The 27,389-nt window shown below is 45.6% G+C and overlaps 1 protein-coding gene across 1 annotated transcript in view; it reads left to right on the top strand.

The window, feature by feature from the left end:
• Window positions 1–5,772: 5,772 nt before the first annotated feature.
• The window catches only part of LOC146202442 (microtubule-associated serine/threonine-protein kinase 2-like), a 63,524-nt gene continuing 41,907 nt past the window's right edge, over window positions 5,773–27,389 (top strand). The window contains exons 1-8 of the mRNA XM_084601260.1: window positions 5,773–5,791; window positions 7,251–7,300; window positions 11,992–12,195; window positions 17,289–17,450; window positions 19,604–19,695; window positions 22,781–22,946; window positions 23,328–23,500; window positions 23,563–23,633. Of these exons, the coding sequence (XP_084457386.1) occupies window positions 5,773–5,791; window positions 7,251–7,300; window positions 11,992–12,195; window positions 17,289–17,450; window positions 19,604–19,695; window positions 22,781–22,946; window positions 23,328–23,500; window positions 23,563–23,633 (937 nt within the window). The remainder of the gene's footprint in view (window positions 5,792–7,250; window positions 7,301–11,991; window positions 12,196–17,288; window positions 17,451–19,603; window positions 19,696–22,780; window positions 22,947–23,327; window positions 23,501–23,562; window positions 23,634–27,389) is intronic.

Here is a 27,389-nt window from a genome sequence, read left to right on the forward strand (position 1 = left end):
TGCCATTTCGCTCCCCATTCACCATCCACCTGCTAGTAAAGTTGCAGGCTAGTTTGCTATACGGATTCGAACCGACGACATACGTACCTTCAACTGTGTGTCGTTGATTGTAAGTGTAGATGTCCACCGAGAAGTGGGACCGGTGCTATGCCTTCCTTTCTCCAAAAGCCAAACAAACTAAAAAAATCACGGAATGAAAAAGCATTATTGTTAAAGGAGCTATCGCGTCTGTTATTAAGGCGATATTAAGCGTTCTCCTAACGTCTCTCTTTCTTTCATTGCACCTGCAATGAGTTTGCTGACACATGTGGCGTCACCTAGCGTCCAAAGCACTCGGCGTGTATCTTGAGGCCACATTGTGCCCTTAGTGTACGCATTTTTTGACCATTGAACGTGATTTACTAATTTTTAATGGCTTCACCTAACTATTGTGATGCTTAGACCGCCAACGAGAACGAGCACAAGTACTGCTGCGCGAAAGATTGCTACAATCGCGAAGGGAATTCAAGCATAAAGTTGTACCACTTATCTAGGCGAGATTAAAAAAGAAGGCAGAACTGGATAGCGGCTGTGCGACTGGCAAAGTGAGTGACTTTCGTTGGCTTCTGGGAGCGATGACGCACAGAGGTCAGGAAGCAAATAAAATGATTGCTGGTTAAGCGGAGCAAACGGCGTAAACTTTTAACTCGTGCCTCCCCATGGTGATTATAGCACTTGTTGCATTATGCGTTCCGCGCTGGAAAATTTGGCGTTTACTGGTATATGCTGTAGCCCGTACAGGAGAGGGTGTTGTCCGTCGGTTAAAGGACGAAACGTCCAGACAAACAAAAAATTGCACAGTCGCAGTATGAAATTGCGGCCGCACTTCATAGGAGGCGAAATAAAAAAATGCCCGCGGGCTCAGTGATGCGAACTTCTGCTGTGGCGTCTATTTCAGTATGTTAAACCCAACACACAGTCAAAACCTCGAGGTTACAACATTACACTAAGATAACTATCGGTAAATATATAGTTCTTAGGGTGCTCTACAAGTAGAACCGCGGTGTGTGTAGGCCCGTGAGAGCCTGCGCGCAGGGCAGAAACTTGGTACCTAGTTCCACACCAAATAAATCTTGCGCCGACTTCTCATGAGGTTCTTGTCCCAGGTGCTAAATAGTTGCGTCATTAGTAGAAAAAAATATGATGCCTCTAACGGCAACACTTGTCGACGCTTTGTTGTTGAGTGCCGGCTTACCCCTCGGTTTTCCCCAAGCTTGCGACACGGAGGCAAACAGGTAGGCTCGTTTTCGTTGGTGAGACACGCAACAGCCGCGCAGTGCTTGAAATCGCCAAGGCATTCGTAGTAGTACCGACAACGGAACCTGCTTTCCTGTAATCTTTGTGGCCTGTCGAAAGCTGTGCATGAGAAACAAAAGTATTCAGCAGGACATGAAACTGCGAAGCGAAACCACTAGGACGTATCATGCTGCGGCAAACTAACCAACCAACAAACAAACAAAAACAAGCGATCAACCTCTTCTCACCTATATGTTTTCGCTTTCATTGTTTTGGGCATGGGACATGCATATAATAGGTAAATAAAAAAAGCTCCCGTAAATAAGAGAGAGAGAGAGAGAGAGAGAGAGAGAGAGAGAGAGAGAGAGGGGGTGAAGGACGCCGCGCGCGTGATGCAGTTTCTCCACGGCGCGCACGCAATGACACACATTTAGTGACACCGAGTGCTGTTTTTGTCTCTTCCTGCGCACCGTGCACTGGAACCGAGGAATTAATAATTATATATCTCTGTCATTTAGAGTCATTTTTATACCTCGACGACAGTATAATCATGTACCATACTGCAGAATGCACGCTGTACGCACTTCGGACGCATGAATCTTATTGACTGTGAATTTTCTTTACATCGTCATCATGCCGACTACGTCCACTGCAGGCCAAACGCCTCTCCCACATCTCTCCAGTTAATCCTGTTCCTTCATAATCAGAATACAGCGGGGACAGACTACGTAGGAAGAGAAAGTCTGGAAGGCATGCAGGGCAGCCACCCATTTCGGCATCCCTCACAGACAGGGGAGAAAATTATTTTTTTTTTCTCCTCTATTTTAGCTGCTAGGGCTCTGGAAAAACTGGAAGCCAAGCCTGGAGTTTCCCACTCATAATCAACATAATTTATAGACAAGCGTCATGTTTGTAAACAAAGGTGGCGCTGCGATCGGCAGCGACATGGGGTGTTGGCAAAACGCAGCGTGCTTACGCCACCTACATTGCGCCAAGCGACGCTGCCTTCGAAACCAGTTCGCGCGTGCGAATATCCTGAAGTGTAAGCTTCACTTCTCCGTAGAAATAGTTTGGTTTATGCCTGGAGAGTAGTTCAGTACTTTATCAGCCGATTACTGCTGGAATTACCTGGCGAAGAGCGTTGCATTGGTTTCCTGCTCCGTGGCCTCAACAGCGCGCGGCTACGGCTCGTAGGCCTGCAGTGAGCAAGTTAAATAAAAACAAGAAAGCGCAATGCATACAAAGGACTAATAGTCAACACTGCTCAACCCCCGGGCCTATTCCTAGCCCATGCAAGGAGGACAACTATATATGAATGACTGGAAGTGTGTTTTTCATATGACGCACGACTCTTTTGACTGGCTTTCTGCTGCTTCAAGCACTTTCACTCTAAACAACAATATTATCGGCAACTATTGTGAACTAGAAATCACATATCTAGCTCACTTTGCCGGCAACTTAGGTCATAGAATGTCATATTTAATAAGAACCTAATCTGAGTTCTTTGTAACATATTCGCCTAGTGCGCTGCGAACTTGTTTTAGCATGACGTCTAACGCCTGTCTCATCTTACATACGTAGTCAAGGTCATTCACAGGTTAATATCATGGTTAATATATACGTGAAGGCCTGTGGGAATTAATGCTCTCATTTTGTTCTCTTTGCTCTATAGGAGACACGCATGAGTGCAGATGCAATGTTCTCCACGATCGCTTGGAACGAAATTTGCGCAATCTCCTGACCTTTTTTAAATATACTTCAAAATTTTTATTCAAATGTGCGTCATCTTATTCTGCTCATTTGCACTCCTCGTGACCGATTCCACTTTGGGACATTAAACTCCGCGTATCATATATACTTAAATATCCTGCTCGATCAGAGCTAGGGTGTAAGTGGATATTTAATTCGTTCGTCAGGAATTTAACTGATGACCTTCAGAAAGGAAATTTAAGAATATGAGAAACAACGCAGCGTGGCTGCCTGGAACCTAAAAATGTTTACTCGCTTTCTAGAACCGGTGATAAAGAGTCACTCGTGGAAACTCGCGAAAGTAAAAAAAAAAAAAAAAAGAAGAAAAAAAAAAGGTGAAAAGCTACCTTCACAAGTTCGGGTCTGTAATTTCGGCAATATCGCGCTAGAATGACTGCTCAAGTAATTGCATTTACCTTCGTAGCAGCTTTTGTGTCCTTTTCTGTGTGAATGCATGAACGGGCAGCGAATGGAACTCACAGTGCAACTTCCCTGCGGGATCATACGCACATGGAATATTGCGTCTAAACAATTGTTATGACTTGATACAACAAAAAGGGCACGAGCTGCAAGCGTTTGTTCTTGCGCTATTCGTCGTGCCACCGAAAAGCTATAACGATAATTAAGGGTTGCAAACAAACTGACCTAGTTTCAGTGCAGAACTGCAACGCGCGTTAACCGCGAAGGCAATCCGTCACCGAAAAGTCTACTTGTCGCGCTCAACGCCGCTGCCCTTCGCTCTCATCTTTATCCGACCGCAAGAAACATGTTGAAACAAGTGCCATTTTGTTTTTTTGTGCCTTGTAGCGAAATCAACCGCAGCACAGCTTGCAGAAATATTGGGAATTATGCCCGAAATCACGGCAAGCGCCGCGCATCTAATGCAGACGGCCCGCGCTTTTGGCTACACCGCGAAAGTCACTGCTGTCACCAGCGCCGCCGCATCTCCACTGACGTCACGTGCTGACGCTTGTCTATAGAGCGGAACGAGATTAAGAAGCATTGGCTTTGCCCCCGCAATAACGGCGGCAGTATTACCAAGTATTACTGCTCTTCGCGTGAATATATGTGTGCATGGATGGTAGGAATGTGCCCTTGAAACGGGACCTTAGAAGGCGCTGCCGTCACTGCCATTTCGAGGTGGTGATGTGAATGGAAACAGCTGCTTCCGAGATCATTGCACTGCAGCAGCCTCGGCGCATATAGCTGCGCGACATGAACCACTGACTAGCTTTTCGTCTTTATTAAAGCCCTGTACAACAGGAAAAAAAAAAAAAAGACAGCGCTCGTTGATACGCTTATTGAACCACGTACCGAAATCATCATGTCCAGTGCTGGGGAACAGGTTTACCAATACTACCATGCCAATAACCCCCAATGACAAAAGCTGGCCTCCTTTTTGGACAACCTTAATTCCGAAAAACGCCGAGGCTAACTTAAGACTGGATTGATGCAAACGGCCGGATTTAGGAGCGAACTTTGAAAGAAAAAACCGACGACAAAGAATAAACGTTTTCGTGCTTAAAAAATAAACAAAATAATTGTACTTCCGGTGTGCATGAAGCGGGCAGCAGGCTCTGCAGTTTAATTTTTTTTTTGTATGTGTAAAATATTAATGAATCCTCTAGGCGCCCCAGCTATGGCGGTTAGCCGCATAATACGGAAAGCACATGAGCGCGTCTGCTCAGCCACCTCCATTTTCTCTGATTTAATACGTAGCGTCCCTGTTAGTTTTGTTCGCTGTCCCTAGAAAAAAAAATTTCTTTTTTTTTTTTTTTTGCATACTTGCGAAAATACCTCCAAGTTAATGCTTAGAATATCGAAAAATGTCTTTCTAAAGTTCGACGACGTTATCGAGTTCTCCAGCTATCTAGCAATCAAGTTTTTCGCCTAATTTTATTAGTTACGCTGTGTGCTAGCACTATGGAAAACGTTCAGGAAAAATTTGATTCCTTTGTAAAGGACATCGAAGTATTCAGCTTTAGGGAGGATCCTCTAGCAAAGCCGCTGGGCTGCTAATTTCGCAGCTGGAGCAAACAATAAGCAACATATAGAACCATTTGACGGTATACGGAACGAGCGTTGTGTCCTGACGTCGTTCCGGACTTGTCCCGCCCTCCGAGTGCTCATCTCTTGGCTTGTTTCATGCGCTTGTTTGGGTTGTACCATATGTGCTGCGGCGTTATTTACTTTGCCTATGGTGTTAAACGTTGTTGCTTTCCTTTTTAGTTGCCACTACTCATCTGAAAACGGTGCATACTTTTACCATTGTGCTCATATTTTGAGAATTCTAGGCGCGATCGAAAGACCTCGTGATTACGATGTGCTGATGGTAAAGCTTTTGCATCACCTTGAACAATTTCCACGGAAACGGCGAGGACAAGTACGAAAACCAATAACAAGGGAGCAAATAAGCTTTATTAACCAAGAGACGCGGCTACCTTTTTCCGCAATAAAAGCGACAAGTGACGCCACTGTGACTAGAAAAGTAAGTGTCTTATGCATTCCCCGTAGTGTAAATTACGAGGGCACGACTATGCGCGTCACGGCCGGAGCACGTGGCGGGCGAAACGACAGTTTACAGTTCACTTGTATGGCGACAAGGAAAAAGAAGCGCGGAGAAATCACGAGAATAAAGCGCGCTGGATTACGATCAATGGACGAAGAAGAACGTTTGCCGGTCGCTCACACTGAAGCGGCTTCAGTGTTTCGGCGCTAATTTGGTTTTGTTTAGCTTAATTTTCAAGAATGGGAGACGTCTCACCCGGTAAGCGCTTGTCATTTTTTCTGTTCTTGCTTGGAAGTGCTGTTTACATTGCAGCAAGGCGTGCATAGCGAGGCTCACTTTGTACCTTGTAACGTTTTCACGATGTAGCATATCTGTAAAAGCCGAACTTTTTGAATTCCGAGAGAAACATATGTAGCTAGACAGCCTGCATAGCATGTCAGAGTGGCGTGAGATCGGAAAGCTACATCACTATAACACACAGACATTGCAGCCATAACAGTTGCAGGGTCGAGCTCCCAGCTTTTGTTGCAGTGATTCGGGGCAGGAAATCTTTGTACCTCAGAACGCGCTTCTGACATCCGAGGGACAGCGTTCGCATTGAATATAGTACAAAAAGTATTTAAGTGGTACGCCGTGATCAACACGTGGCCACGTGTGCTGAGAGTTTTGCTGCTGAGAGTACTATGGGTTATTAAAGACCTCTAGCAATCTAGCCTGGAAACTGAAGGGCTAATACAGCATAACAGGTATTTTTCGACGAAGTGCCTGATGTTATCGAATGCACGCTGGTTCACGGGGTGACAAGTTTCCTTTTTTTTTAATCTAATTTGACGTACCGTGTTCACGATTTGGGGATATTTACCGCAGTATCTCAAATTAAAGCCGAAGCAAGCATTATAATAAGGTCATGTAAGGGTTGCTGTTAAACACGAAATACGTTTTACTTAGTAAATTTTATCGTTGCTGCTATCGCTACAACGTTTGCTGTTTTTTGTGTGTGCGTGCGAAGAATCATCACTGTCTTCAATTTAACGTGTATGTAAGAATTGTATTTGAACTTGCGTATTTGTATTTGTGCTCTGGTTAGCGACAAGTTACAGACTCATGCTCTGTACGGCAGCTTGTCAGCACGTTCGTCAGATAATGCAATTGCGCTTCCTGGAGTTTTCTTGCGGCGCACACTATCTAGGAGCCGCCACGCAGGCTCATAGGCTGCCACGTTCAGCTGCTGACCACGAGGGCGCCGTTTTGTTTCTCTGATGTGACGTGTGTAACCCGGTAAAGCGAGGATAACGAACGCTGCTACCCTCAAGTACGATTTCAATGCATATTCAAGAAAATGTGGATGTAGAAATCATTCAAAGGTCCTCTTCTGCAGTGCACCTAACGACCTAGCTGGCGCTACGTGCAAAAACGGCGCTATTTTTACTGTCTTGGACCTACGTATCTTGCTGGGCATCCTTGGAGAGAAAATTGGGACGAAGCTATTCGGCGCGATTGATGAAACTTTGAATTAAAAAAAAAAAACATTTTGAAAGTTTATTGTCAAACAAATAAGCGCCGTTAAAGTGTGGTAAAACATTTTCTTCTTTCTCTTTCTGCAACTTTCCTTCATTTCCTTGGGCCAACAACACTGCAGGGAGCCAAGACAGTAAGTTCGCCTCGTTTTCCAATGTGTACTAAAAGAACTGACAAGCACGCACACGTCTCGTTTCAGAACAGAAAAAGAAGTCTTCAGCGAAGGTTCTCACTAGTCTGTTCCCAAGGGTAAGCTGCCGCAAAATAGAGGATGGATGTGTCGAATGCGTAATGTGAGTGGGAGAAATCCGCTGCCTGAGCAGCTCAGAGAGTCACAAGGCCCCTATTTTGGGACATGGAGTGGCTATTCGGGATAGCTGGTATACGAGTAATTACGAGCAGAGTTGGTATACTCGCCGGCTCCAGTTGTAGTAATAAGATGAAGACGTCCCAATATTTCGTTCGAGGTGAGTTTCTGTGTGGTGCGGAATCTGGAACCTGTTCGTCAGCCAACAGTGATAATAACGTCGAATTGCGACCTATTCAATGACTGCTACCTAAATGCACAGATGGCCTGCCGCTTCGCTGAAGAAACTACTGCTGTGTTTTGTTAGCTTAGGAAGTTTTGCATCGGTACCCTTTTAAAGGCAGAGAAATGATGCTGGAGACTGCGCGCACACACGCATGCGTGCATTTGTGCACGCGCAAATACACAGACGCGCACACGCGCACAATTGAACAATGAATTCTTAATCCACTGCTTTCAAGATTTAAATATTTAAAGCTTCAATATAATCATGATAACCATCAATCCTGCTGATAATTTGCGCGGGAAAGGTGACGCGCAGGCTCCATATGTCGTACAAGGTGTTACACGAAATGCAATTTGCTACTTCTAGTGAACTGTCGCGACCATGTACCGACAGCGCTGTTGTTACTGGATCCGTGTCTTCGCCAACATACTTCCATGTTCCTGCTTGTTCTTTCTTCTTCCGCTAACATAACAATTAATACCTATATATATCACCAGTCAGGTACACGTGCTGGCTGCCTTCTACAACATGCAACGTCTTCACTACCGCAACTGTCAGCTGCTACTATTCAGGCTCGATGCCTAGCCCTACGTCCACCATTTGCCGAGCTCTGCATAAGCCGGTGGGCTCATTGAAACGATGTCACATACTCTCAAGCACTCCTTCATTTGTCTATGCTCAATTCAGAGCTGCTCTCAACAACTGCTTATCCTCCACGAGGCAACACAAGCGCTGTCCCATCCTTTGTTACGACAGCACTGCAGCTTGACGTTGGACTAGCGCTTACGCTAAGTGGAAGCTATAACTTTCACTTCGTCAAAATCTTCTTGGAGCGTTTCCTTGAGTGCAACAGAAAGTTTAGATTTATCTCCGGTGGCCACATTGTCAGCCGCAAAGTTTTATCTCTGTCTGGTTGTTCTTGCCTTGCTTCACTGCTGGTATCATGATTTTGTATTATTCTGTTCAAGGGCGTAGGAAGTGTTACTTATTGCAGGCTATATTTTTGCTCCGCATTTCCCTGAAAAAAGGTTCGCGAATCTTGCAACTTGCAGTATGCTTTCTGAAGGGCATAGCGGCTGGTCATGTTGGCTTTATCACTAACGCACTAATCCTGAGGTTCGAGCCTAGCGCGCGCGCAAACACACACGCGCACGCACACATGCACACACGAACACACACACAAGCGCACACGCACACACACACACACACACACACACACACACACACACGCACACACACGCACACACACGCACACACACGCACACACACGCACACACACACACGCACACACGCGCACACACACAGTATTCGAACGGATTCGAACCCATGTATTTCTCGGGACAAGCGAGTACGGCACCTCGTAGCTTCGCCGCAGCCGATCGCCCCGCGTGCAGACTCCAACACACGCTCGCGCTGTGTATTGTATGCAGAAGCTTTGGCACGTCCTACTTGTTTTAACTAGAAAACCTCACTATTCTTTTCACCTGGTAATTAGATGGAAATGATCTAAGTAAAAGCTGTTGAATAATTTATATCAACAGAATATAACCTGATGCTGTCTTGGAGCAGGCGCTGAAGAGTGACGACTTCTAGCACTATAGGCTCTGAGAACTTAGGAAATGCGTTAGGCACACTCAAGAACTGCTGCATACATTCTTTCGAATGCAGGGGTCCATGAATGGCACGTTTTCCAAATCGAATCGAATACGAGTAGTGTGGCGAAAAACCAAATTTGAATACTAATCGAATAGTGATTAAAACCAAACCGAATACAGCTGGGATATCTGTGCGAATATTCGCTACTTGTACGAGTATCAGTATAAAAAGCAACCGTGCGAACACTCAAACGTCAGTGGAGGCACTGTGGTACGGTACTGTGACTTATGGAATGAAAAGTAACTAGTTTTTAGGGATGAAATATGAATGTCTACTAAGGTGTCGCAACATATAGTCGAATACGGTCTCTATGAGTGTCATGTTATACGTATAACAATATTGCCTTTTGCTGTTGATGATGCATAGGAGAAACTCGAGCCCTCAGTAGCCCTATATGGTACGGCTGACAGGTGCGTATAAGACATCGCATCCGAGATCAGGCGTAAAGGCAGGGTTCACTTTATTTGCCCGAGTCCTGCCGCTTTGTCAGCTGTAAAAGATGCATATGAGCGCCATGAACGTCTTGGTACGAATAGACCGCGTGTCGGCGCCGAATACATCACCCATGCAATAGTTACTCAGCAGGATAATATGCAACGCCAGTGTTGGCTGGAGTTTCGAAGAGTTAAGGACGAAAAGGAAGAAAAATATGACAGATCTTGCTTGTGCCGCGTGCAACTTATTCGAAAAGAGCTGGAAATGTGAAGAACATATTCTGTTAATTTAGAAAAATTTTCATCCGAAGCCAATTCATTCATTCGAATAATAAACTCGGGGGATATTAGATTCGCTATTTGAAATGTTAGAATATTCGAGCCCGTGAGCGAATATTTCCTAATAAAAAAGGCTAATAACATTTGTTTCTGAAAGATTAACGATGCAGGATTCACATATCTGTTCGCTGCGCTAATTTCTCGGCGATGCATGAGTGTTTTACGAGTACGCGCTAGTACAAGCACTAAGCGCGTTAAACAATTTTGGGCGCAAATTAGCATGGCCGTGCATTGGTCGCGCATATTTTGGTTTCAATCAATCAATCAATCAATCAATCAATCAATCAATCAATCAATCAATCAATCAATCAATCAATCAAAACAAAATATATTTTTTTACTGTGAGAACTTTGAGAGTGCCGGCAAGAAGCAGCGAAATCGTTTGTCAGAAGCCGGTGACTCAGCACCATCAATTCTCATCAAGCAGTTAAAGGGGAGTGGCTAAATTGACTTTTTTCTCAAGCCCGTTTGAGAGTTGGGGGAGGGGGGGGGGGGGAGGGTACACTGCTGAACGTACCTAAATTTCAGTAAATGAAATGTCATGAACATGTAGAAATACGAAGGATGCTACCCCATTTTATAACTGCAGCACAAGAATATTAAGTTTTGCCGCAGCTTTGTTGGCCAACGTCTCCTATATTCTGGTTGCATGCCCATGAAGACATAATAAGCGTATCTCTGCTTCTGAATATAAGAACTGCAACACCTTATCAATTGGCGCCGTTTCTCTTGTATGATGTCTCGTAAGTTTAACAAGACAAAGTGGATACAGTCCGTCATTTGCGGTCAAATTCTCAAGAGAGATAGATTATTCCGTCCATTTTACGGTGTGCATCTCGAGCAAAGGTAAGGGACCCGCATCCAATCTGTGCTGTACTATGACTTCCTTGCATGCGGGCGCCAGCTGACTTGCTTTTGCTCACAATATATCTTACATTACACGGCAAGCGCGACACACTTTCGTGACGCTGCTGTGAACAGAAGACTATCGGGACATTTTTTTTTCAAAATGATTATTAGCTTTAATTATGATTAGCGAAAGAAAATTTTCACTTTCATATATAATAATCTATACCGCGATTTTCTTTTCTGATAGCAAAAAACATTTGTTAAGTATATTATATTATGGAGTTTATCAATATTACCTAGAAAGAAGAGTGGTGCCACAGTCTGCGTGTTTCTTAGAGCGCTTCAGCCCGCCTCAGAAGAGCTGGGAAGACGAGGTTTCGTACATGGCTTGGCTAGTGTTGGGTTGAAATCGCAGATGCCGTCTCGGAATCGGCAGCTAAGCCACAATGTTCTACTCCGATCGTAGATTAAATTATTTTATTAGTGAGGTTTTCACCTTATCAATAAATTTAACACAGTGTCAAACTTGTATGGGAACTTCCACAGTCTTTCTTAAAGGTTCGCGTCGAGAAGAGTCGAATTGTTACGGCTATACCTAGATTTTATGCCGAACATTAGACAAGCCAAATGCAAAACCTTACCTTCCCGGAAATCTGGGTCGCCTCCATTGTCGATGAAGTGCAGCGCCGCCCCCTGTAACCATAATTAATAATTGAGAAACCGAGAATGCTTATATGTAGCATGTTTACTGCATAAGGTTCCTACATATTTTTGCTGTCTCGTCATTCGTGGCTACTTCTCTTTGAAGCAAATCGCTCGCGGTCTTGCGTGCTCTCTTTTGCACATATCGATAATTTTCGATGCTTTCGCTACGTCAACTTGCCGCTAGAACTAAGGAGACAGCCATGAGGCCTTCCCACTGATGGTGTAGCTAGAACAGCGTTGCAAGGTGAAAAAGCTAGAAAAGTGCACGCAAGGCATATGGGCCTTCCTGAAACTACTCCACTTCTTCTTAATATATGATCTTCATGTTCATTTGGATTAGCTCGACCCATTGCGTATCGTCATTTTGTGCGGCGGCGCATTCTGCGGAAATATCGACAACTATTGCACCTGCACCGCTGCGCAGATCCCCAAGGTCACCACGGTGCTGCTGGAGTTCTTCATCAAGCGAGAGAGCAAGGTGTCCCTGTTCCGCGATCCCCTATCGCACTTCTGTCAAGAGCAGGTGGTTCTGGCCGCACAAGACTGCCTGCAAAAGCTTAACCGGCAGGTCATCACCTTCCAGGACATCCGCGACATGATCGAGAACCTCATTGGACTCCACAGCTTGGTGAGTAGAATGGCGTGTGGGTGGGACGCTTTTCGTGACGAGGAGTTAGCATACCCTGAAATTCTGTACAAGAGAATATTGTTTTTCAGCGGAAAGGTATTTATATAGGCGTTTGTCTGCGTACCGTAAGACTGCATTAAAGCAATCAACATATCCGCAGATCCTCCAGCGGGAGGCGTGTAGTCTTGCTGTTTCGTATTAAAAACGCACATCATTGAATTTGTGTGGCATTCATAAATATACTTTGCAAGCGCAGGAAGAACTTGAAATTCTTGTTTGCCTAAGCTGCTTATGTGCCATTAAGCCCCGCATACCATATAGACTCAAGCATAACACAAATTTCAAATACTAGACTGCTGCCTATTGGAAAATTAGGCCATCCCCACCGTTATTTTAGTAACAATATCTTACGATATTACACAGCTGTCTCACAATTGTTGCCAAAAAAGTACCCAGTGGTTTTCTATAGCTTTTTTAACTTACGCGCGAGCGTAGGGCACACTTTAAAAGCAACGTTTTGCATGAATTGGTAGGTTAAGCCGTTTCTATTAACATGTTCGTAACACTACAATATTCCACAGTTGTCTGACAATTGAATGTGGCTTCCTACTACAATATTCCACAGTTGTCTGACAATTGAATGTGGCTTCCTAGAAAGCTGCTGCTCTTGTGATCGAATGGTGCAGTGGCAGGGCTATGCTTGTTCTCAGCAGTTCATTGCAGCGCTGACAAATCTGCGAAGCGTTGTCGACGTTCTTGCGCTGCGGACTGTAATACGACTTCTAAAAGTTTCACCATGACTCAAGAATCAAGAAATGGGGTACATATATAGTGGCGTTGATAGACATTTGTATCAGAATCAGAATGTTTATTTAACATCATAATATGTTATGAGCGCCGACAAACAGCCCTTAGGAAGACTTGACGAGGCTGACGCATATCCTACAAAGGTATGGCAGTGGCACACACGTGAATTTGCAGAAAAAACATCATAGGGTAGCGGCATCTCAGCATATGCCCGCACCGGCGCGGAGAGGAGGAGAAAGGTAGTTTCCGCACTGCACACTCGCGCGCCGCCGCTGAGAGCTGACCGAGTGAAGCAGGAAAGCGTCTGCCGGCATCGAATGCGCAGGGCATGAAAGTGGGCTCTGCATAGAATTCTGGTGCGCGTTGATGCGTTCAACGAAACGCTGGTTGTGTTCGATGCAACGCTCGGTCGCCCGCAGCCAAAGCTGCCGCTCGACATTCGATTCAGAAGCGTTGAGCCAGTGTAATTGTTTTCGCGGCCACTGTTTGGAGGACGAGCAACATAGCTGCTAATACAACATATCTTCTAAAATGAAGATTATAAAGTTAATTAAAAGATTTAGTTAATTAGCGAACTGAAGTCTTCTGCCTCTTTCCTGGTGCCCGCCATAGCCCTCAATACAGCCGCAGGGCTAAAATCAATCTAAAGTCAGTTTCCTTTTTCTTTAATTTTGGACCTTATAAAAAAAACATCCATTATATATACAGGGCGTCCTAGCTAAATGTTAGTAAGGTCCTATAGAAGGCACAGCTCCAGTCGTTCAATGCGTCATTTCACGGTGAACGTACCACATGACCTTCTCGTCTTGTCCTGTTTGTGCCACTCGCCGCTGCCCAAGAAGGTCACGTACTGCTCGGTGTGACATTCTCTGATGGTCGTCGCTTTGAGCGAAACGCGGGCGTGTGGCTTTCCTTTCGAACTGTGCAAGAAAGTGGCGAATTGTTTTGAGCCAGAGATCCGGGGGTAAACACATTTTCGAAATTTTAAAGCCTGATATGGCTATTGCTAATGGCCAACTACAAATCTATAATTGCAACCGGGTGCATTTGTGAACTAATTAGCTATTACACTTTAGTTAGCGAGCTTCCAGGTAACCTAGTTCAGCTGTGTTACGATGTTCACCAACATTGGTAATAACCTCAAAAAGTCTTAAAAAAAAATAATTGGCAGCTTCGCTGAAGCGTCTGAAATATTTAACTTTGTGCTTATGCATCATAAGATCATCCCTACCCCTTTCAACTCCGTGCGCCTAAGCACTTGACGTCTCGTTCCTTTCCGGTGGCAGACATCGGAGTTCGGTGCGGCTGGTGGGCGTGCTGCTTGTTATGTATGCTGGTGCGTGTGTGTGTGTGTGTGTGTGTGTGTGTGTGTGTGTGTGTGTGTGTGTGTGTGTGTGTGTGTGCGTGCGTGTGCGTGTGCGTGTGCGTGTGCGTGTGCGTGTGCGCGTGCGTGCGTGTGTGTGTGTGTGTGTGTGTGTGTGTGTGTGTGTGTGTGTGTGTGTGTGTGTGTGTGTGTGTGTGTGTGTGTGTGTGTGTGCGTGTGTGTGTGTGCGTGCGTGCGCGCAAGCGCCTGTTCGCTATTAGCTGTGTGCATGTAACAAAAATATGACAGCACACCTAGAAGAGCTTCGGTCTGACCGTCGGCACAGAGGAAATTACTGTGTCCCACTGCGGGTGGAAGCTGCCTCCCCAGCCTTGGCAAAACGACACTATTGAGACCTTTCTTTCTCTAAACAATATTGCTTGCGTGCAGCAGTTTAATTTAGTTTAAGGATTCTTGTAGGAAACTACAGCAAGCCTTGCAGAAAGCGCGCTCTTGAAGACTAACATTGTCATAATGATACATTTCAATTAAAATTACTAGTACATAACTGCGACGTAGTAGATGACTTGGGAGGTTATACAGTGCCTCGGCTTTCAAAAAAATGCGCCCACTTTTGAGGCTGATTCTCATCGGACTCTTCTCTTACGGCAGTTGTAACAAGCGGGTGATACACTTCACTTGTTAGAGCTGTATCAAGACGCAAAACATCAATGTATAGCGACAAATAAAACAGGCTTCCGAACAGCTGCATTCGCGCTCACACAGAGCACTGAGCTACCTTTACTTGTTTAGTGTTGCCAAATGTTCCCATAAAAAAAAAAAAAAAAAAGAAGTAGTCGCAGTGAGGCTAATGTTGGTGTTATTGTACGAGTATTTCCTTATGGCTCATGGGCAGCGTCATTCCTCGTTGCACTAGGGCGTTTCTGTACACGCGTCGTTTGCAGGGACGAGTCTACTTGCAACGTTTCTACAAATTCCGCGAGCTCAGGGCAACCAGACAGCGTCACGGAGGAACATCTTCAAGATCTCCGGACATTTTTGATTGCCGCGAAAGGCAAGGAATGCGCGAAAAGCAAGACTGTGGAGGAGAAAACATGCGCACGCCATCGCCTAACCGGCGAAAATAGCCACACGTTTCATGATGGACTTGTTTTGTAGATTCCATTGGGATCCAAGAAAGTGTTGAGATGCTTGCCTGAAACTAAGCACTCACTGCCCGGAAGGCGATCCTAGCGATGCATTTGTGTTCATTAAAAAAAAAAAAAAAGGCGCTGTCTATCTAGGTGCCAGAAGAACCAACAGCTACTCCTCGCTAAAGGACATAACAAAGCGAGTCTACTTTTTTTTGCGATGTTTATTCAACCGGCTAGTTAAGCGGGTGATTTGGTGATACATTATCCCCCCCCAAAAAAAAAAAAACAGCGCAAACAAACGGGGACGAAACGAAGAAACCACAGGAACAAGCGCTGTTTTTTTGGATGATGGTGTTTATTGCCTCGGGGCATAGAAGGAATGTTATGAAGGATGAATGGTTTGGTCAAGTAAATGAAAAAACTTTGGCTAATGTAATGAAGTCTAAGAGTGAACGATGATGCGGTCCTTGTGTCCAAGTGTCATATGATGACGGATTATAGGGGGAGGAGGGGGGGGGGGGGTACCATGCAGGTGCCGGATCCGCGTCGGCTTCAGCGCTCGACATTCCCACCGCAGGTGGTGGATATCGGCTTCTATATCTCGGGACTTGCAGATGATGCACCCAGGGGGGGGGGGGGGAAGTTACAAATCTTGAAACTGAGGTGTTAGGAACACCCCAACTTAAATCCTCCGAAGCGCCACCTTATCTGCACGGGTTAGACAGCGGGGGGAGGCTTAACGTACTCGGAGGTATGAGAGCACGTGTGCAGTGTCGGACGTGCCCCTTTCTTGTTTAAAAGAGGGTAGCATTATCCAATTTTAGGAGTTTCGGCGATGACAAAGTTGAGGTAGAAGGGCTGGTCCCAGAAGCCGCATGTTTTCTAGAACTTAGAAGGTCATGCGGAATCCATTCAATACAACTCGGCTGCGGTATGCGTGTCGTTAGACAGTGTATATTTGGCAAATTTGTGTGCTGCTACAGACGCGTCTAAGTAGCTTTGTCACCTGGAGGGCATCAGTGCGCATAACAGTACGGGCCGTAGGAAGCATGGGAATGGCGGTCACGGAGCGAAGCGCCTCTTGCACAGCAGAGGAAGGTTCCGTTAATTGAAATATAGACGACTTTTTCACTGCACTGTCTTAGTCGCTTTGAAGAGTAAGGACGCAGTATAAGCGACAAAAAAGAGTGCGAATAAGTAGGTCTGCAAGAAAGTTGTTTACACGATGTCTTTTAGCGGGTAACGAAGTAGCCATTGTGCGCTCGTAGCGCCGGGAACAATCTGAGAACGTACTGACCAAGGATCTTGCCATAGCACCCTCTTGCACTAAAAGCTTCGTTTAAATTGAGTTCATTAGCCTTTTACGGTAGCTGTTGCATTGAAGGCGATGAGCAGGGTTACTTACTGTTACGACCCAGTGAATGCTTTGAAGTGCTACAGTGTCAGCTGACCAGGTCAACCAATTTTACAGGTGCGAATAACAATGTTAGTCTGCAAGAGCGCGCTTTCTGCAAGGCTTGCTGTAGTGTTCTACAAGAATCCTTAAACTAAATGAAACTGCTGCACGCAAGCAATATTGTTTAGAGAAAGAAAAGTCTCAATAGTGTCGTTTTCAAAAAGTTACCAGTAGGCTGGAGCGCGAAAGTGTGGCGAATGTCACGCACAAAGACACATGCAGGTCAAACGGAAGAGCTAACCTGGAATTAAAGCTTCGCACTAATTGAACGGAGCGAAAATCTATGCCTCGCGCTCTCTTTCAATCGGTATCCCAAGCGGCCGAGCGGAGAGACCCTTGCAGCCGTGACTTCGTTTTGACCTCTCGCTCGCAGTGCATGAAACGGGCTCCAGAAACGGCAAAAGAACTGGGCACCACGATACGTAAGCTGACCATCATCATCGGCGAGCTGGCCACTTCCCTCGAAAAGATCTGCGAAGTGAGCGTCACGGACTGGATGGCCATCGGTGACAGCGTTGTCGGCAAAACGGACAAGGTGCGCACGAACCACTTCTCGAACCGTTGCTCGTAGCAGGACTTGAAACGCAATGGTGTCCCAACGCAAACAAAGAATGATACGTAAGGGCTATGCCTCGCGGCGAGGATTGCACGATTGAAAAATGCGACATCGCGTTCGCAGCAGAAAGAAAATTTGTTTTTCAGTGGTCGCGTGATCTATTGAGAGCAAGCCAGTATTCTACACGCGCGATGTACAATGAACATTAACGAGCGAATTATAAAGAGAAAAATGCCGTGTGGGTCCTGTTACAGAGATGCGGGTCTATGCTTTTCTCTCTCTCGAGGAAATCACAGAGAGCATCACACGAAAGCTGGCACCCTGCACTAAAGAAAATGTTCGGTTTGGTTTATGGGGTGTAACGTCCCAGAGTGACTCAGGCTATGAGATGCCGTAGTAAAGTGTTCTGGAAATTTCGACCACCTGGGGTTCTTTAACGTGCACTGACATCGCACAGCATACGGGCGACTTGCTTTTGGTCTGAACCGAAAAGCGGACGGGATTCGATCCTGCATCCTTGGGCATAGTAGTCGAGCGCCCTAACCACTGAACCACCGCGGCGGGTTGTACTAAAAAAAAAGAGAGACATTGCGTTGACAAATGGTCGGCTGCCAAAGTTTACGGGATGTGAATGTATCATTTTAGACATATATCGTCTCAGTCATCCAATCCAATCACTCGACATGTGTGCAAACATAACTCGGCCGCGCGGAAGTCGTACAATAAATTTCTTCCCAAGCACATCAGCCAACAAATGTACGGAAAATGATGGGCTCGTTATACGATACAGGCGAAGGGAGCCAACAGCCTCTGACACCGAGAAAAGCATAGGATTTTTTTTTTGCGTCGGTCAGTGTGAAATAATAAAATAATCATGGACATTCCTGATTAGAAGCTAGGAGAAAAACAAAACAACCACGTGTCCACTGGGGGAAACCGAACGCACAACCTCCGAATTTTGTGTCCGAAGCTCAGCATACAAACTGACCGGTGCCAGTGGCAGCGGTGAACACTCTCGAGGGTAAGTTATACGTAACACAAATACTACAAAGTGGAACATTGAACAGTCGCCGCCGTAGCTTACTTGGTAGAGCACCAGACGCGAAACTCCGAGGTCGCGCGTTCGGATTTGACCAGAGGCATTCAGTTGTTTTTAACGCAGTAGCGTTAAAGGTCCGTTCTCCAGAAGCTCCAACTTTAGCATTGTGAGCGAAAAATCCCGACATGCTCCTGGCAGGTGGCAGCTGGTAGGTAGCCCAGCCTTGGTCGTCAGGTTGTGTGACGTCATTAGGCCACATGACAATGCCGATGTGGCAGGAGCTGCCAACTCATGCTTCGTGTTCGACATAGAAGAGTGAGATCGGAATCCAGCCCTCCAAAAGCCCTAGTCAAACACGCTGCCTCTAGGCCACACAGTCACGCCTTTCGAGGGTAGTTTACGACTGTATGCCCATGAGTATGTGTGGAGTAATAAAGAAAGATTACTGAATAATAGCACAAAGTGGTTGCTGAGCCACACGCACGCACGCACGCACGCACGCACGCACGCACACACACACACACACACACACACACACGCACGCACACACACACACACACACACACACACACACACACACACACACACACACACACACACACACACACACACACACACACACACACACACACACACACACACACACACACACACACACACACACACACACACACACACACACACACACACACACACACACACACACACACACACACACACACACACACACACACACACACACACACACACACACACACACACACACACACACACACACACACACACACACACACACACACACACACACACACACACACACACACACACACACACACACACACACACACACACACACACACACACACACACACTGCTTTCCTTGGTGTAAGTGGCTGTTGGCTCCCTCCGTATGTTTCCATGGGACATATATCTGGTGAAAATTACTTTGTGATCGTAGATTGATAGTTTCCAGCAGTAAAGCGCAATTAAAAGTGGAAATGACGTCATTTGACGCCGACAGTAAGCATAATTGTGCTGTAGATTCGATAGTCGGGTGGTCGTTTCATGCACACTCTTCATTTTTCTTTTTCAGCTTAATCTGGATAGCATTCCACCCTACACTGCCTTCATACCGAAGATGAAGGAGTTTAAGCCCCTGAAGCTTCTCGGTGCCGGCGGATTTGGGTAAAGATTGCCTCAAAATCACTGTGCGTTTTCGTTTATGTATACCGGTGTCTTCTGCAACTGTCACGCTAGTAATACTAACGTGTTGGGACGATATTAAAGGTGCCAGCTATACTACATGCGCTTCCTCGCGATATATAGGCCGTATAAAATTCCTGTTAACGGAACGAAAAACTGCAGTGCAAAATTACGGCTTACCAATGCCACGGTTTTCGATTCCAGGAAAGCGAAGAAAGGGCATTTAAAAGACTTTTGTCGTGATAACTACACTTTGCAATGGTGCTATTGGCCACCAGATTTATGTTTCATTAAAATTAAAGTGCACCTCATAACATTGCTTACTCTTCTAGGGGTGCATGCCTCCCACTGATGCCCTCTAAACTACTGGACAGCCTCTAGACAGCTTTTAATGTCAGCGCTGACATCGAATAACACAACTCTAAAGGCGGCTTTCCCGACAGCTTTCTCGAAAGCCCTTTACAAGCCTTAGGTGAACTTTGCCTCAGCTTCTTCGAAGAGACAGATAACTAGGTGAATAGTTGCCTAGTACCGTCTGAAACTGCTTGCAATCACAGCTTTGAAGCTGTTTCTGTATAGAGCTCCTTCGATAGTGTTTGGCAATTTATTCTTGCGCTGATAGCTACGAACAACTGGAGTCTTTGACGAAGAAGCACTAGTTGCTGAATTCCTCCTCGTATTAAATCAAATAAGGAAATCACCTTATTTTGCCGCATGATCGGTTAAATGCAGCCCCTTTGCAGGAAATCCACGGGCATAGAAAACCACTAATTAGCCTTTTTCAGAACCCAATTTTCAATGCCGAAAGACAGGTACAAAACTTCATTTAGTGTACGTTTGAAGACTATAGGGATCAAAATTTGTGGCTTCTTCTATTTTGATCACTGTGACAGGATTGGCTTTGGTAGTCACATACATATTAAGTCTGTACAGTCAACTAGCATGGGGAGATACTACATGCGAAAAGAAAATTAGTTGGAATTAGTCGGAGTCATATTTAAGCAAACCTAATTATTTCAACGTACTTCAGTTGTAAATAATCCACGATTTAAAATTAAGGAAGTTTTTAGTTTTTCCCTCCGCTGTATTTTAAGCACGATCACTGGGTCCAAGAGCAGCGCGGGCGGAGGGGGGTCATAACGAACAGTTATGCTTTTTAACGGGCCCTGACATCGCGCAGCACAGGGCAAGGGCATTTCTGTTTCGCCTCGGTCGACATGCAGCCTTCCTACGCCGCAACCTCGGAACCGGCGCTGAAATCTTAATCATGACCCTCAGCTCTGAACAAACAGCCGTGTTTTTTGCCGGCCTCTGTCCGAATTCACCTTGGGTGGTTAATTTTTTGTTTCTTTTTGAGTGCGGTTGTGACTATCTTTCCATCAAAAATTCTCAACAGTTATGCCTTCAATTTCGTCGCAACTAAGATTTTCGGCATGACAATGACAACTAAAGGAATTGCATACTTAATAACATGCACGCTGGCTGAGGGTCACTAAATGTGACGTCTTCGTCCCGTACTGCCGCCAGGCTTCCGACCTGCGTCGTGCGCAATTTTCTAATCCGATGCGCAACATTGAACGCATTTTCGAGCGCGAAGCTTTAGCAAACCAAACCGTTAGTTGGCCTCAATATAGCCCTCACAGCAGGTAGCGACTCGGTGATGACCGTCTCAGATTATTCCGCATGTGCCGGAACTACATATATGCATGCACTTGCGCACATATTTTAAAGAGATATATTTATGGATTCCGTTGAGCGGAAAGCCTGGCGTTGTCCACTTGGCGTCCAGCGCCATGTCGCGAACATCCTGATTGACTGGGCACGATGCAAGGCACCTTTCTCCAGCATGGAAACAAGTGGGGGTTTATACATCACAGCCACACTACCTCGTGCGGGAATTTCGAATACCCCACAAAGCACACGTGAAACATGACGTCACGTCAGAGACGAAAGTGATTAAAACGTGATAGGAAAGACGAATTAAACGTCGCCGCATATCTCCAAAGATTTCATTAATTGGTTGCGAGGCTCAGATGCTTCCGACTAGGGCACGCTTCTCCGGCTCAGGAAGAACAAGCTCGGGTTTATACGTGTGTCGTGTGGTCTTCCACGTACAGTGATATCTTACGAGTGAATACAAATGAGTATGCGTGTAATTAGAGAGGACCACACGACGCTATTTCGTCGTACCCTATAGGTGGAACTTTATTGTCTCCCCAAAGTTTTGTCCTAACACCGCCGCTGGTTGCATAATTTGTATAGATAGAAATGAAAGAACTAATGAAATTATGATTACTTCTTGGCGAATTCGCTCTTGTGATCACTCCTAATGGGTGGCACGCTCTTTGGTACTCAGCCTGTTACACACTCAGGGTATTAATGTCACGGCTTCATCGATAGCCAAACAATCGGGATTATTTGGTATGTGTTGGATCACTTCCAGAGCCATTAAATTATCGCAAACTGTGGTGTCATACTTGATACTTTTTAAAGCCTTTCTTCGGGTTCATTAAGTGATTACGCACAAAGATTCATGCCAGTTTTGGAAATAAGTGGTAGAGTAATTTAAAAAAACGTGCATTTTTTTTCTTCCGTGCTGCTATGGAATAATCATATTTTTCACGCAATAATTACGTATTTTTATAGCATCAGCAAGCCAACAAGACGGCAGCAGAGACTCGATATCAAACGCTCATCGTGTTCAACAACCGCAAGCCTATACGTAGCACATTCATGAGAGAAACTTTGCGAATCTTGCTGCGCTTTTCGATAAAGATGAAATTAATTGAAAGCCCGAAACGCAGGCAGCATGCTTAGGTGACTACATATTGTGGCACATAACCTCTTCTCTTCTGCTTTTTTCTCACTCGCGCGAAATCAATACGGGTTATGTGGTTTCTGGCTTACGATGTTGAAACGTACAGCATTGAGCTTTGATAATTTTTTTTTTCGTACCAGCACTTCATTTCATTATATTATCTGCCATCGCGATTTTCCCGTTCTTACTTTAAGTGTTTGTATAAATGGGGAGCGAATCTTGCTAATTTAAGCCGCCATTTCTCTGCAGGGCTGTGTACAAAGCGATGTATGTGCCGGCCGGTTACATCTGCACCGTGAAGCTGGTGGCTATGGACCGATTTACGCGCCACAAACAGGCTTGTATAGACAAAGTTGTCGCCTCGGTCATACGCAGCCCATTCCTGGTGAAGTACTACTGCTGTTTCTGTGCCAAGGCAAGTCAGTCCTGTGGCCCATACTTGCATCTGAACTCCAGATGCGCAGCCTTGGTGTATGCCGCCGCCCGCGATTTGCTTTCGCAGGGCTATAAGCATTGTAGCCACGACGAAGCAGTAGTTGTAAAGTCTGCATTGTTGCCGCCATATCCTTAACTTCTTTTAACGGTGCACATCTGCGTCACAACGTTTTCGTCCGCTTCCTCTCAGCGGCTTTCAGCTTCGTGGTGGAACTGAAAAGTTGATTGTCTCGAAAATAGCATGCAAAGATTCCTTACAACCGCTCGGCCGCCTCTGAAAGAGGCATTGCTTTTATTACTGAGGAAGTGGCTAATGAAGGGTTGTGCTCTCCTCTACACTGTGACGAATTTTCGCATGCAGGACTCGTACGTGACCATGATGGAGTACATCTCGGGCGTGGACCTGATGCGCGTGGTGACCAAGGCCAACTACCTAAATATCGACCACGTACAGATCATCATGGCGCAGCTCATACTGGCGTTGGAGCACCTTCACTTGCGAGGCTTCCTGCACCGCGACGTGAAGGTGTCCAAGTAAGTCCACTCACCGCAGCCGCGGGAGCTGTCGAGGCACGTCTTAATGAAAAGCATTGCAGCATGCTCGTCCTTCCTGGCGGTCGGGTCAAGTTGATCGACTTCGACACCAACAAGGTCTGCCTGGGCCACTGTGAGTGCGCATGATTTTCTTACAAAGCAGTACACACGAACGCCGAACAGACGAAATGCGAATGCAAAACCTGCTCTTGAGGTATAGGAAAAGGAACGAGAAAGGGTCTCTCTTCTCAATGGACCAACACCAACCTTCCGTGAGATGAGCAAGATGGCGTGGCTACTGCTGCTAGGGGAGAGGGGGGGGGGCTACGCCTCATATGAATTCCCGGAAACGAGCGTTTTCGCTGGTACGATTTTTATGTGACAGCCCCCCCCCCCTCTCCCCCTCTCCCCCTCCCAGTCCCTCCTACTTCTTCGAGGTGGAATGAATTCGTAAAATGTGAGTAATTGCTCCTTTAGTATAAAGGTATCTGCTTTAGATTCATGGTTTTACGGGTCACCCGGGAGGTTGAACCTTCCTTAAGAAAAGCCAAATGCGCCACAGAAAACAATACGAAAGTAGGAAACGTCAATTAGTGTAGACATATTTGTAAAACACTTAAATATATGTGTACCTGAGTTACACAGACATGTGAGTACAGGGCGGAGGAGCGGCCAGTAGAAGAAAATGTAAAAAAAAATGTTTCAAGAACGTTTTCTGGTATTACAGTGCACCTCTGAAGGCAAGTCGTTAATAGGTGGAAGTTACTAAAGGCTTCAAAAACCACGCAACATCATTTTGAAGCTGGCATATTTAAAAAAAATAAAACTGTTTCATGAAGACTATAATAATAATGATATATATATATATATATATATATATATATATATATATATATATATATATATATATATATATATATATATATATATATATATATATATATATATATATATATATATATATATATATATATATATATATATATATATATATAATAAATATATATATATATATATGGCTGAGGGCGGCGCTGGTGAACACTCTCAAGGTTCGTATACAGACAACATAAATACCCAAGAAAGTAGCAGGGGAGACAGCGGCCGATGTAGCTCAGTTGGTACAGCACCGGACGCGTTATTCGGAGGTCGTGGGTTCGGATCCCACCATCGGCACGTTGTTTTTTCTTCTACTTTGTGTCTAATTATCTTTCCCCTAAACAGATTACATTACTAATTTCTGTGGTTATCGAAGTAAACATTAAAAAAAAAAAATGACATAAACATACCATCCCCAACGCTTTCCTTGGCCTCGCCGACTGTTGGCTTCTTTCCTTCATATATATATATATATATATATATATATATATATATATATATATATATATATATATATATATATATATCGACTACGACTAGGTACTCAATAATTTGGCATTTCTCAGAATCGCAAAGACCGAGAAGCATTCGTATGCTTTAAATTTGCCTGCAAACAGAGTTGAAGTTAGGCCGCCTTGTAGGGCAGGTGGGGCAAAATGAGACAAACATTTGTAAACTTACGCTGTTTTTCATTGCAAATATAGAACAAATTGTTAAGAAGCCTTTTATCGCAACTGCGGAAAACTATCTGGAACGATTAAAAGTTTCTAACCGTTAGAACCATCAAACTTCAACAATCTGAAAAAAGCCGCATTTGTCTTATTTTGCTCCCAAAACTAGACATAAGCTGGTTCAGAATGAGACATCCTGACCAAACAAACATCGTTAACTACAAAAGCGTTGGCTGGAACTACTTTAAGCGCAGTCCATGCACTTTTCGTCAACCCTTCGCGACACATCATGCTTTATATCTACGCGCCTCCCTGTCGATATATATATTGTTGCGAAGAAGGTCGGCAGTGGCGCGAGAGGAGCCTTGTTTCTAGGCCAGCCATTAAATCATCTTTATCCTGTCACCATGTTGTGCGGTCTTCTTACTAGTCGCCACGTAGCATTTTGGTGGAGGTGCGGGGTGCGTCTTGCCCATCCTCGCCTTGGAGCAACGACGTCATCCGTACGTCGGGAACATCGACCCAGAGCCCCTGGATATCGCCGCGCAGCTTCGCGCTAGCCCTTCCTGCCCAGACCCGACCAGCCGCAACTACCGCCGCCTAGCCCCCATCCCGGACCTGAAGACAAGGCGCACACATGCTGACAAGAGATCACATCAAAACAAAGACCCGAAGTTCTCTTCATGAGCACGGGTACTTAGTGTAGCCACAGAAATTGACAAAGCTTCCTCAAAATGGGCGAGTTTCATGCCACGAGGTAACACGGATCGCCCTTCCGAATAGTTCACTGTCACAGCGAGGTGTGGCCTCTAGTCACTGAAACGATGCAACGGGGAACCAAGACACGTTTCTTTGTGCAGGTGAGTGCAGTAGGTGCAACCATGGTGTCAAAATCGTCGCACGAGTTTCTCGATGATACAACAGGGATAAACTTCGCAGACATCGTAGGCACAGCTGCTTCCTCCGATACACAAAACGCTCCCAAATTAGAAGACGAGCCCTCCACAAGAGCTGACATCAGCGTAGTTTTCAGTGAAATTTATTCAGTTCGGCAGTTTAAAGTTGCACCTCACTGTTGCAAGAAGTCTATGCCAAGAATTACATCATGTGTAGAATGAGACAATGATGTGAATTCTGATCGAAACGCTTGACCACCAACAACAACGTCCGCACAGCACTCACCAAGTGGCCCCAAAGATCCACCGCCAACACCACGAAACAACCGCTTGATTCACGCTGAACATCACTTTGCGTTCCAGACGATTCTTGAAAGATAAACTCATAACAGGCACGGTTTCTCCAGTATCCACCAACGCCATAGTGCGAATGCCATCAGTGAGTACTTCAAATCTGTTCTTCAACATAAACACAGGCAGAGGTATTGACAAGTCTGACACTCCGATGGCCTCACCTCCATCGGCCGCGCCGCCTAGTTTCCCGGAGGTGGAGAACGGCGCCGAGGAGATGGTGAGCGTCGCTGTCGTTGGTGTGGTGGCGTCACGGTCAGAAGCTGGCGAGGCGTTGCGCAACTGGGCTGGGTTTAGTTGTAGCCATTCCAAAGTGATGAAGGCATTGGGCGATTAATTTCAGTGTCGTGCTGAAGAAAACCGTTCAGCCAGGAGCGGTAGTCTTGTGGTCGCATGCCCCGTCGCCGCCAGTAGCGAGATATATGTCTGGTCACTCCACAGCTGTAGCTCACAGGTGGCGTGCTCCACCGGTCAGCGGTAAAGTGCACATTAACTTGATCAGGGTGGGAATCGTAGTCAGTCCTGCGTTGATGGTGAACGACTCCGCATGTGCCGGTGTTCCTTCGTCCCAATCGCTGCTTGGGAGCGAGATTGCCATACTGTCGGCAGTTGTCGAAGTTGGGTGCTGTGCAAGCTGAAGTAAGTCGAAGAAACAGATGGGACAACGGGCTCTGGCTGCAGCGCGCAACTTTATATTGGGCTTCATCTCGGAAGAGAGAGTCCTGGTTTCGAAAAAGTTCTCGGACGATCCGCCCTATCAAGTCAGCCATTGACTCGGGAGCACCAACGTCTACACTTGCTACGGACGTGACATTGGGCAGTCGGCCAAATTTAAGAGCGATACGACGAAGCTTAAAGGTTTCAAGAGTGCGGCAGTGCCTGATCACGTCAGCGGTAGAGTCCAACTGATCTTTCCTGATCAGGAATGTATATACATCTACAGCGATGCCTTTCAACAAATGCCCAACTTTATCTTCTTCTGGCATTCGTGGGTTCACCACATTGCAAAGCTTCAACATTTCTTCAATGTAGGTGGTACAAGCCTCACCAGGTACTTGGGCTCGCTGGAGCAACGTTTGCTCTGCGCGTTTCTTT

Source organism: Amblyomma maculatum, chromosome 1 (assembly GCF_055883805.1).
Source record: "Amblyomma maculatum isolate TAMU_Amacu chromosome 1, ASM5588380v1, whole genome shotgun sequence".
NCBI lineage: Eukaryota > Metazoa > Arthropoda > Arachnida > Ixodida > Ixodidae > Amblyomma > Amblyomma maculatum.